Here is a 13130-nt window from a genome sequence, read left to right as displayed (position 1 = left end):
TTCAGTGGAGAGGCAAAGAGACCAGCAATTCCTTGGTGGCAGACGATTTAGCCCTCTCAATCTCGCGACGCGTGTGCTGTTAAGTAATTCTTGCCACCTCCAGACGATTTTCTGTCCATCTCAAGAAAGGCCTCTCGTACTGAAAGGGCTAATGAAGGCTGTATATTGAACCCCCTCCAGCTCTGAAAGCCTTCCCTGAGCTGAATCAAATCGTCTGGAGGTAGCAAGAATGAGAAAAAAATATACGTCAACGGATCCAAGGGGTTAACTGTTCCTTCTTCTTCTTCTCTTTTTCTTCCTCCTACTCTTACTCCTCCTCCTCCTCTTCCTACTCCTCCTCCTCCTCTTCTTCTTCTTCTTCTTCTTCTTCTTCTTCTTCTTCTTCTTCTTCCTCCTCCTCCTCCTCCTCCTCCTCCTCCTCCTTCTCTTTTTCTTCTTTTTCTTGCTTACGGTGGACAAACTGACACAAAAACAAATCAACATAAACCATCAAGCAATCAAATGTAAACTCCGCTTCCACTAGGTTCCCATTTGAATTTGAACTTTTTGGCGGTGGTGGCGGTTGGGGCGGTTACAACGGTTTTAACGGAATTTCGGAGTTTCGCCCACAAATGCCCATGCCTTTTCCGAATTATAACTTTCTATCCGTCTGTCTGGGATCCAAAGTTAAGTCCATACTGGGAATCGTAATAATAATCCATTTGGCGAATAAGTTTGCCTTTGGAGTTTCAGTAACAGGCGATTATGGTAACGCTTTTCCTAATATTTTTCTTTTCCTAGGATGAACTGTCCGATAAGAGAGAGAGAGAGAGAGAGAATAGTTATAGTTACTGTGTAGATAGTTGTTTTCGTAGCTCTGCATATATGACAGGCCATGTACAGTAATCAGTAGTTCTTGTTGTAGTAATCCTGTAATCTTGTAAATGTGGTAGGTACTGACGGTGTGGTAGTACTTGCACTTGTAGATCCTGTAGCTGTGGTAGATTGGTTGTGGTAGATCTTGCAGCTGTGGTAGTAGTTCTGGTATTTGTAGCCGATCCTGTAGTTGTGGTTGATAATTTGTGGTAGTTCTTGTAGTTGTGGTATATAAGTTGTGGTAGTTCTTGTAGCTGTGGTATATAAGTTGTGGTAGTTTTTGTAGTTGTGGTATATAAGTTGTGGTAGTTTTTGTAGTTGTGGTAGATAATTTGTGGTAGTTCTTGTAGTTGTGGTAGATAATTTGTGGTAGTTCTTGTAGTTGTGGTAGATAATTTGTGGTAGTTCTTGTAGCTGTGGTATATAAGTTGTGGTAGTTCTTGTAGTTGTGGTAGATAATTTGTGGTAGTTCTTGTAGCTGTGGTAGATAACTTGTGGTAGTTCCTGAAGCTGTGGTAGATAATTGGTGGTAGTTCTTGTAGCTGTGGTGGATAAAGTACAGTACCGTAGGTCTTGTAGTTGTGGTAGGTAAGGTGCAGCAGATCTTGTAGTTGTGGTAGATAAGGTGCAGCAGGTCTTGTAGTTGTGGTAGACATGTTGTGGTAGTTGTGGCAAATGTAGCCGATCTTCCAGTTTTGCCTCTCTTTCTCACTCTCTTTCCCTCTTTCCCTTGCCTCTTCCAGTTCTTCCCCTTACCTCCTACTCTCTCTCTCCCTCTTCCACTCCTTCCCTTCGCCTCCTCTAAATCCTTTTCTTTCTCCTTTCTCTTCCTCCTCAGATCCTTTCCCTTCCTTCTCTCTCCTCCTCCTCTCACTTTCCTCTTCCTCCACTGATTCTTCCCCTTTGTCTTCCTTCGTTCTTTTCCTCCACTTTTCCTCCCCTATTTCTCTTTCCTCCACTTTTCCTCTCCTATTTCTCTTTCCTCCACTTTTCCTCTCCTCTTTCTCTTTTCTCCTTTTTCCTCTCTTCTTTCTCTTTCCTCCACTTTTCCTCTCCTCTTTCTCTTTCCTCCACTTTTCCTCTCCTCTTTCTCTTTCCTCCACTTTTCCTCTCCTCTTTTCCTTTCCTCCAGTATCGCCGAATCGAAATCCACTCAACTCCAAAATCCCCAAAAGAACAGATAACAACTCACACAAACTCTATGGCGCGTTTTTTTTTCCTTCGTGTGATTTTCCAGATGGTTTCACTCAGCTTAGGAAAGATCTCTGGTACTGGAGAGGTTCATGAATAAATCTACTAAACCCTCCAGCCCTAAAACCTCTCGTAAGCTGAATAAAACCGTCTGAAAATAGCAAAACGCAAGTTCAAAACATGCCAACGTAGGGAAAAGGAGTTGGTCTCCTTTCCACATCCGATTTATTCTCTTCCTCCAGACGGTTTTTCAGCTGTGGAGAGGGTTTGCGAGCTGGAGGGGTTAAATACAACCTTCCTTCACCCCCTGGATACAACATGTCTCTCTAAGCTGAGGAAAATCGTCTGGAGGCGGCAACAAATTATTAAAAGAAACATTAAACTTATCTATGGCATTAAGGCTCGTGTCCAAGGTGCCATGGAAGGCTTCGCAACACCTCTTCCTTACCGATTTATTTTCCACATTACACCTTAACATCTTCTATGCTCCTTATATCGCCTTTCGACATAATTTAAGACCATTAAGTAGAAGACAATATTGAGGTAAAATGAAAATAAATCGCTTGGGAAGAGGCGTTACGGAATTCAAAAAAAGCCACTTACATTACGAACCTAAGAATCTATTGTATTTTATAGCTGGCCGGCAAAGCTACGTCGTCCGAGTTAGCTTGGGGCTACGAAGAGGTGAGGTGGAGGTAGAGGAGGAGGTAGGAGAGGAGGAGGAGCAGCAGGATGGAGGAAGAGGAGGAGCGTGGAGGTGCGGAGTTGCATCCCTCGTAGTCATCGCAGCTCTGGAGACAACCCTTGACGTATCTGTGGAGGAATGGAGGAAAGGAAAGGAAAGGAGAGGAGAGATAGATAGAGATAGATAGATAGATAGATTGAGACAGATAGGTAGGTAGAGAGATAGAGAGATAGATACACAGATTGGGAGAGAGAGAGAGAGAGAGAGAGAGAGAGAGAGAATATGCATCAGTTCCCATCCCGTGAAAGCCTCTTATCACACCAAAACAACACGTCAATCCTCTCATTACTGTGACATCATATATTCTTATCTGTCTATCTCTCTATCTATCTATCCAGCTATCTATCTATCTATCTATCTATCTATCTATCCAGCTATCTATCTATCCAGCTATCTATCTATCTATCCAGCTATCTATTTATCTATCTATATCTACCTACCTACCTATCTATCTATCTATTCAGGAAAGATCTCCATTGCCTCTTTTTTTTTTCCCTTCACCTGGCAAACATCCTTCACCCCAAGCTCAGTGGTCAGATTGGAGGGTAAATTTGACTAGTAACCAAGGAGACGCATTCCTACCCAAGTCCCTCCAGCTCGAAAAGTCTCTCAGGTGAATAAAATTGTCTGGAGATGGCAAGAATTAAATAAGATAAAGAGGTCATCGTTGTGAAGGGGTTAATTATTCGCACAGGTGTGGTGTAAGGGTGAAATAAGGGAAATAAGGGAGTGAAATAAGTATCAGTGGGAAATAAGGGAAATAAAAATACGTGACAAGTATAAGTGGGAAATAAGGGAGTGAAATAAGTTTAAGTGTGAAATAAGGGAAAGAAAGATACGTGAAATAAGTTTAAGTGTGAAATATGGGAAATAAAGATACGTGAAACAAGTATAAGTGGGAAATAAGGGAAATAAAAACGCGTGAAATAAGTATAAGTGGGAAAGAAGGGAAATAAAGATACGTGAATTAAGTATAAGTGTGAAATAAGGAAAATAAGGGAGTGAAATAAGTATCAGTGGGAAATAAGGGAAAGAAAGATAAGTGAAATAAGTATAAGTGTGAAATATGGGAAATAAAGATTCGTGAAATAAGTATAAGTGGGATATAAGAAAAATAAAGACACGTGAAATAAGTATAGTGGGATATATAGGAAATAAAGACACGTGAAATACGTGGAGTAGACACGTGAATTAAGCAGAACTGAAAATGATAAAAATAAAAACATGAAATACATAAGTGCCAAAATGAAAAACATATAAACAGGATAATAATAATAATAATAATAATAATAATAATAATAATAAAATAGCAATTACAATAAAAATACCACCAACACCACCACCACCACTACTACAACTACTACTACTACTACAGTTACTACTAAAATTAAGTGTTCATGCGTCTGTACACAACCATCATACTAATTATCAACTTCTCTCTATCTCACTACAATCTCGCCTTATACTGTGTTTTCCTTTCTACCATTACAGGCGCTACTTCATTTTACGGGCCTTTTTGAACTGTTAAACTAAGCCTCTGTTAACCTTTCAATACAAGCCCTTTCTAGAGTCATAAAAATCGTCTTGAGGTATAAAATCGTCTGGGTGTAGCAAGAATACTCGATATAATGTGCGTCCATACCAACTACTTGCTGGTGTGGGCGGGTGCGGGCGGGTGTGGGCGTGAACTTCTTTGAGCTACGGTGATGCAGGACTCCCGCCCACACCAACAAGCATCTGGTGGGGACGCGCTCTAAGACGTTATCAATGTGAAGTGGTTAACCTTAAGAATGTCAAGGAAATGCAATATAGACAGTATGATGGTGAGATGTGGCAAAAAATCAACAATCATGCAATTGCAACACGATGATGACAGCACAGTAAAGCACTACCCTGACTTCTGCATTCTGTGTGTGTGTGTGTGTGTGTGTGTGTGTGTGTGTGTGTGTGTGTGTGTGTGTGTGTGTGTGTGTGTGTGTGTGTGTGTGCGCTTGCAACAAACATAAAAACAAGCAAGAAACCCTATCATGCAATTGCAGTAGTTTGATATTTGTGCAGTATCAACAGTTGTGTTCAGTTTCCTGCAACTAATCCAAATATCTCTTTGCAACAAAAGATCATTACTTGCAAGACAGTATCCAGAAATTTAAGTAGTGTCTCCTGCCCAAAGTACTTCTTGCAACAGATAACTCATCGCTTTGCAACACGATGATACCTTCCTTGCAACATTATCCGGAGCTGATTATTGTGTCCTCTGCATTAGACTTGGGTAGCCTCTGGAACAATGCCAACAGTTTTAATGCTTGCAACGTTATGGAGAAGCCAGTTTCGTGCCTCTTGCAAGGAATCGACATTTGCAAGACCCTGATACCTCTCGCAACTGCATGAGGGGTGACGGGGTAATAGTTATGGTGCGGCTGGGGTCATGCAACACGACCAAATGTCATGCGATGGGCTGCAACAGGTGGAGGGGAAAGAGGGTGGGAGGAGAAGGAGGAGGAAGATGTTGAGGAGACGAGGGATGGGTGAGGAAGAGACTGAGGAAAGGAGAGAAGGTGGAGAGTGGAGACAAGATGAACAAAGGAGAGGCAGGTAAGAGGGTGATGGAAGGAAGGAGAAAGAGAAATGACAGATAAAAGAGGTAAGGAAGAGGTAATGTGGGAGGGAAAGAGGGAGAGAGAGAGAGAGAGAGAGAGGAGGAGAGCAGAGGTCAGGCAAAAGTGATAATATGTGAAGCAAGGTGAGGCAAAGGTGATGCATAGCGAGGTAGGGTGAAGTAGAAAGTAAGAGCAACAAGCAAGGTAACAGGTGAGGCAGGGTGGCAGAGGAGAGGCAGGGACCAGGCAACGGTGTGGCAGGAAGAACTGACAATAATGATAACAGGGGTGATACGAAAGTGACAGTGAGTGTGGCAAGGGTGAGGCAGGGTGACAGTGAGAGTGGCAGGTGTGAAGCAGGGGTGAGGCAGGAATGAAATTGAGAGTAGCAGGGGTGAAGCAGGGTTGAGACAGGGGTGACTACGTAGGGCGACAATAAATGGTGACTCCGCTTTCTTCATCACTCTTATGTCACCTTTCACCAATCAGTTTCCCCCACTCAGATCCTCCAACCATCAATCAGCCCAAAACCTAAATTCCCAAACATACAACAATTTCCCTGTCGTATGCGGAAGAAAATCATTATAGACGGATTTTTATTTTTTGCATTCCTCCTTCCCTGTTGTCCTTCTTGCTTAAACGAATCTTAACTACGACAAGGAATTCATCTTAAGTTTGCAAATATCAGCCTAGCCGACACTCCCTCAATATATAGGGAACTGAAAAGAATTATATCGATTTCTTTGGGGGGATTTTTTTTTTTTTTTTTTTTGGGGGGGGGGGTATTTATTTCGAAGATGCAAAAATTTCGGTTCGACTTCCTATAATATCCAAATCCGTTTTCTCGTCAGTTAAGGAGGCTCCCTAGCACCTCTTCCTTAGCGATTTATATCTGGATACGGCTAGGTAATATCATTTTGCACGTCAGCTTCACAGAGTACGGCGATATTAGAATGATTTAATGTAACACGGAGAACGACAATAAGGTTTAATAAGCAAAATAAGTCGCTCAGGAAAAGGTGTTCGGAAGCTACGGGCCCCAAGACACATACAGGATACCGTCTTCCATTCAATCAGGTAACTCAATCGTCACTCAGAACATCACCTGTCAATTAATCAGATGCTCAAACAGAGTATCGCTTTCCATTCAATCAAATATTCAAATCGCCACTTAGCACAGAGGATACTGTCTTCCCGTTGATCAGATATTATAATCGTTACTCCCGTTGTGCTTCCAATCTGCCTTGATATCACTAAATCATTGAAGATATGCCTTAAAATGTTTATATCTGGTCTATCCTCCCCCCTCTCTCCTCGACATCCATGTCTGTCCTCATCCTCCTACTCGACAAACATTTCTCCTCACCCTTATAACTCCCACCCTCAGACTAGCTTTAATTTTACACAGGTGCTCCCTAACCCACTGGAGTTTACTTTCGTGCACTCAAACATCGCCCTCACTAAAAAGAATCAGCCAGAGTTTTATTATCCACAGTTCAACTTAAATTTATCCAAACCCACAGAAAGTAATTTCGAGTCACTCAGATCTTCCCCAAATGGACTCAGAATTACCCAAACAGACTTATATCCATCCAAATCCGTTGAAATCCATTCTGTGCTACTCGCTCAGACTTACTCAATATCACTGAAATCCACCCAAACCCACTCAGCATCCCCCAGATCCACTCAAATCCACCCACACGCACTCAGTATCACCCAAATCCACTCAAATCTACCCGAACCCACTATCTCCCAAATCCATTCAAATCCACCCGAACCCACTATCTCCCAAATCCACTCAAATCTGCTCAAAGTCACTCACTGTCCCTCTGACCCTTCCAACCATCTCAATCTCCCGCCCATTCAAACCCAGATCCGTGTCCTTACTTGTCGTTGAAGTAGAAGCTGCCGCAGTGGGACATTCTGATGATCTCCGTGTCCGTGGTGAGCGTCCCGGAGTCCAGTGCGCAAGACCGTACCACGATCGTCTCACCGGTGTCGTCTGAAACAAAACATTCTCGTACTTCTCCATCCTGAGTTCCTCCACCAAACACACTCTCCATATATCCCCCATATTTTACTACTTTCTCTCACACTCTCCTGTTGTTACTCATTTCCCACTACTTTCCCCACACCCTCCTACTTTTTCCCCTTATCCTTCTACTGCTTATTCCAAAATCTCCTACTCCCGTCTGCTGTTTCGAACCCACTACTGCCGATGTCTGTTTATTTCCACACCCTCCTAGGTTTATATTCTTCTGGGTTAAGAAAGCTCCCTAGCACCTCTTCCTTAGCGACTGATTTTTGGATATGGCTGGTTACTATCTTTTTGTACGTTATTTATGCAGGATATGGCAAATTTAGAAGGATTTAAACAACATGCAGAGGGACAGGAAGGTGTAATAAGTAAAATAAATTGCTTAGGAAAATCGCTGGTCTCTGCTTCTCCCCTCCCCCATGTACAATGACGTCTGCTTATATCCCTATCCTTGTACAACTCACGTCTGCTTTCTCTCTCTCTCTCTCTCTCTCTCTCTCTCTCTCTCTCTCTCTCTCTCTCTCTCCCTGCTTACTCCTGCCTGCTACTGCTGTCTTGATGTGTCCTGTCTACTTCCCTCCCTTATACTGTCCTCGAAATGGCTTATGTCTTCCGCCATATTCCTTCCCCTTCTGTAATACCATACCATACCATACCATACCACAACATACCATACCATTGCATACTATAACATATCATAAAATACCATATCGTACCGCACCATACCATACCATACCAAGCATACCACACTACACCACACCATACCATATTGCACTGTACCATACTGAACCATACAATACCATACCATACTACCATACTAAACCATACCATACCATATCATGCCATACCATACCACACCATACCATACAATACCATATCATACTATATCATACCATACCACACCAATGAAAGACAGTAAGTGTGTGTAAGTGTGTGTGTGTGTGTGTGTGTGTGTGTGTGTGTGTGTGTGTGTGTGTGTGTGTGTGTGTGTGTGTGTGTGTGTGTGTGTGTGACTGGGAACTAGATATCTTCGACTTCTTTTCCTCTCCCACAACACATTCTCTCCTTTTCTCTACTCCCCTTCCTCCTCTCCTCACCTTTCACTCTCTCTCTCTCTCTCTCTCTCTCTCCCTCTCTCTCTCTCTCTCTCTCTCTCTCTCTCTCTCTCTCTCTCTCTCTCTCTCTCTCTCTCTTTTGGATCCTCACCCATTTCCCTCTCTACCTCCCTTCCTTAAAACCTTTCACTCCTGCTCCCTTCCCCTCTCTCTCCATATTTCCCTCTCTCGCTTCCGACTCTCTCTACCTTGCATCTCCTCCTACCTCCTTTCCTTTCCTTCCCTCTCCCCTCATTTCCCCTTTCCTAACCTCCCCCCCCACCACCCCTCTCCTCCTTCCTATCTTATCTTTCCACCCCATGCTTATTCTTCTCTATGGCTCTATCTCTAACCATACGAGAGAGAGAGAGAGAGAGAGAGAGAGAGAGAGAGAGAGAGAGAGAGAGAGAGAGAGAGAGAGAGGAGATGAATACTACAAGCCTTTACAGCTGAATGCTTTAAGTCCCTTGTGAGAGAGAAAAAATAACGAAATCTAACCCAAGCGAGGCCATATGCAGAGGATATTGCATCAGAACACAATATAAGGTTCAGGATATAGTACGCCCAAAAGCACGGAATTTCTCGCTATTAAACAGGTGTTATTTGTATGATTTCAGAAAAGACATTTCCAAGAGAGCAGTGAAGTTCGTAGTAAAGGTTATATATTACAGTGATGAGAACTGCTGTATGCTATGCGCAAAGTTCGATTATCAATATACCGTTTGTACTACGAAGAGTGAGAGACTGACAAGGAGAGTGTATGTGAGTAAGGTGGAGGGGGAGAGAGGGAGAGGAAGGCCAAGGATGAGATGCGGGGATGGAATGGAGAGGTATATGAGAGAGGGGGGTGTGAGCCGGGAGCAGGGCAGTGAAATGGCGGGGGACAGGGCGACGTGGAGGCGATTTGTTTGTGGCCACCCCGTATGGGATTAATGTGTCTGGCAATAAATAGACAGATAGACTACCAAGATAACATTACAGTCAAGGATATTACCTCTCCCCCCTCCCCTCCAATACACTGTCCTATTTCGACTAATGGGTAGGAAGGTTAATGGGTAAATTGGAAAGACAGGTGGAGGTAAATAGGATAATTGGAGTGACATGGAGGGGGAGGTAACACAAGTGGAGGGGAAAAGTGATGGGCAAATGGTTAATCTGAACGGCTGGCAGGATAAAAATGGTTAATTAATGGGACAGGTAAGAGACAGGTGAGAGGGGAAAGGGAGGGAGAATGGGGTAGGGGAGGGGTAGAGGGGTAGGAGGAACGAGGAAGGGTACACTAAGAGGGGAAGCGAGGGGAGGGGGAACATAAAGGGAAGGGAATGGGAGACATAGAAGGGAATTTCTTGTGTGTGCGTGTGTGGGAGAGGGGGCATGTGGGGAGAGGGAGGGGGTTAGAGGGAGGGGGGATGGACACAGTATAGGGGAGAGGGGGTGGATAAGGTAGGAGGGGGACCAGGGAAGAAAGAAGAGGAGGGGGAAGCCGGATTTTCAGTTGGGTAGAGGAAGGTGGGGTGGAAGGGGAATGAGTGGGATGAGAGAAGAGGAGGAGGGGGTAGGCAGAGATGAATCGGGGGTAGGGGAGATGGAGAGGGGGAGCAGGACCAGGTTGATCAGGGGCAGTGGGGCAGGGGGAGAAGAGGAGGAGGAGAGGGGGGGGAAGAAAACGGAGAAGCGTGGGAGGGGGAACTAGTCTATCTGCCACTGAAGACAATACCCCACTGTGATACATTCAAGGCAACTTCGTATCGAGAGTGAGGAAGCGGGGATCCATTGTGCAGTTACGTATAATTATGCCTCTGCTTGTGTTCACTGCAACCATACACTGCTACCATACCATGCCATGCCCACACATTGACACTTCATCCTGCTACCATAACATACTATCACACCCCTACCACACACACACACACACACACACACACACACACACACACTGCCATCACCCTTACTACACTGCCACCATACCATACTGCATCATACCATACTACCATACCATACATTTCTGCCACTCTCACAAGCTACTAAAACACACTGATATCACCTCTAGAAACTGTTGCCGAAAGGAGGAAAGACAAAAGCGGAAGAAGAAGGCAGTAGGAAAGAAGAAGGAAGAATGAGAGAAAAGGAAAAAGAAGGAAGAAAGGCGGAAGGCTGGGATGAAAAAAGAAGGAAAGAGGATGAGAATTAGTGTGAAGGAAAGAAAATGGAGGGAAGGAAAGTCGGGAAAAAAAGGAAAGGAAAGACGTTGAAAGAAGGAATAAGGAAAGAAGGAGAGAGGAAGCAGGAGGGAAGCAGGAGGGAAGGAAGAAAGTAAAAAGAAAGGAAGGGAGAAAGAGAGGAGGAAAAAGAGGAGGAAGAGAAGAGAACGAGAGGAGGAAGGGAAGGGTAAACTATTCAACAAATATTTCCACTAACTTCCTTGTTCAGTAAAATTAACACAACTACCATTTTAATTAACTCTCGGTGGTCGATTGTTGCAACAGCCTCTGCTACTACTACTACTACTACTACTACCACCGCTACTATTTCTACTACTACTTCTACTGCTATTACTATTACTATCACTCAACCTGCGCAGTACCACAACTACCACCATTTTTACCACAACTACCACCATCACCATCACAACTACCACCACTGCCACCACAACTACCACCATCACCACCACAACTACCACCATCACCACCACAACTACACCATCACCACCACAACTACCACCACCACCACCATAACTATAACCACCATCACCACCACAACTACCACCATCACCACCACAACTACCACCATCACCACCACAACTACCACCATCACCACCACCATCTGCCCTTTAAAGTCCCGTCACAATCAATTTCGAACTTATCAAAGCTTAGAGAGAATTGTCTTACTCTGCCCCCCCATCCCTCCAATTTTCTCTCTCTCTCTCTCTCTCTCTCTCTCTCACACACACACACACACACACACACACACACACACACACAAATACTAAAAAAATTATAGTATTAGTAGTAATAGTAATAGCAGTAGTAGTAGTAATGATGCTGGTGGTGGTGGTGGTGGTAATAATAATAATAATAATAATGAAGAAAGAGAAGAAGAAGGAGAAGGAGGAGGAGGAGGAGGAGGAGGAGGAGGAGGACAAAACAAGAAGAAAGTGTATTTGTCCACTGGCTATACAAATATTGACATGCCAACTCACTCGTACAAAGCCATCTCACTCCAAAACCCATTATACTTTATCAACAAACAAACATTTATATAAATGCATAAATAAAAAAAATAAGAAAATAAAGAGAAAATGCAGAAAAAAATTACTTCCTGGGCAACATTTTGACATTTGACCTATCTGGCAACCTGATCTCTCTCTCTCTCTCTCTCTGATATATATATATATATCTCTCTCTCTCTCTCTCTCTCTCTCTCTCCCGTGAGGTGGCCACAAACAAACTGCCACCACGTCGTCCTGTTCCCTGTCATTTCGCTGCCATCCCCTTAGCTTACACCACTAAACATCTCTCCACTCCATCCCTCTATCGCATCCCCGGTCTTCCCTTCCCTGTCTTCCATTTCATTCATATACACTCTTCTCGTCAGTCTCTTATTCTCCATCCTCTCCGTATGGGCAAATCATCTCAGAGTATTTCTCATAACGCTTTCAGTCCTAAACATCAACACCACAACACTGCTTCACTTCCTCATTTGCCATGTCTGTTTCTCCATGTAATTCCACAAGCTCCTCTCAATGTACTTTTATCTTGAGGTTCTAATATACGCAGAAAATGTGCTCCAGAGGGTTAAGCGCGCAAGGTATATGAGTGAAGCCCCAGGAGCCAATAGGGGCAGGGCCCACCGTCGATACTGAACACTGATTGGCTCAGGGGAAGCACCTTAACTAGCCTGTGATTGGATGAGAAGCCGAGGGTGAGATGGGGAGAGGAGGAGGAATATTCAGCATCTCTCTCTCTCTCTCTCTCTCTCTCTTCCTTTTTCCTTCTTGGTAACTTCCTCTGGTTTCTTCCTTTCTTACGTCCTTACTCCCTTGTCTTTCCCTCTTTTCCTTTTTGTATACTTTTTTTTTAACCTTGCATATTCTCTTGATCCATCTACCTGTCTATCTATCTATCCATCCACACACATTCAATCAATCTATTTTCTTTCCTCCATCTCTCACTGTTTATCTACGTTCCCTCTCTCCAAATTTTACTATCTACCTACCTACTTTTTTTTATGTGTTCGACTCTGAGCATAGGCTTCACAGCCTGCTCCCAAGGTCCAGTAGTCCTCCTACCTATCATACACCTCTATATTTCACCACTTCCGCGCCATCACCCACCGTCCACACTGAATACATGCCAGGGCTGTCTCATACAGGACTGGTGCATTGGTATTAGCGGGGGAATTTTTACATGTCGGCGGGTCTTTTGTAGATTGGTAAAGTCTGCTTTACATGAAATTCAAATCCTTAAACTGTTCCCAGTCCCAGCCGGGATTTGAACCTGGGTCCGGTAGGATCGCAGGCAACCTCTCTACCGATCGAGCCACCGCCTCCCCCTTCCTCCTTCCGCCATCTTGTCTTTCCCTTCCCTCTGTCTCTCCCTTCTCTTCCCTCC

General features: G+C 44.0%; 1 protein-coding gene across 2 annotated transcripts in view; it reads right to left on the bottom strand.

The window, feature by feature from the left end:
- Window positions 1-474: 474 nt before the first annotated feature.
- Window positions 475-13130, bottom strand: part of LOC145397828 (uncharacterized) — a 115225-nt gene continuing 102569 nt past the window's right edge. For both annotated transcript variants that reach the window (XM_080270863.1, XM_080270862.1), the window contains exons 5-6: window positions 7276-7390; window positions 475-2859 (exon numbers count right to left, since the gene is read on the bottom strand). In XM_080270863.1, the coding sequence (XP_080126989.1) occupies window positions 2721-2859; window positions 7276-7390 (254 nt within the window). In that variant the 3' untranslated portion in view covers window positions 475-2720. The remainder of the gene's footprint in view (window positions 2860-7275; window positions 7391-13130) is intronic.

The sequence above is a fragment of the Coenobita brevimanus genome, chromosome 43, assembly GCF_032717465.1.
Source record: "Coenobita brevimanus isolate Jiangsu-jjx chromosome 43, ASM3271746v2, whole genome shotgun sequence".
Lineage (NCBI taxonomy): Eukaryota > Metazoa > Arthropoda > Malacostraca > Decapoda > Coenobitidae > Coenobita > Coenobita brevimanus.
Note: the sequence above shows the minus strand (reverse complement) of the source record. Positions and strands in the feature narration are given on the sequence as shown.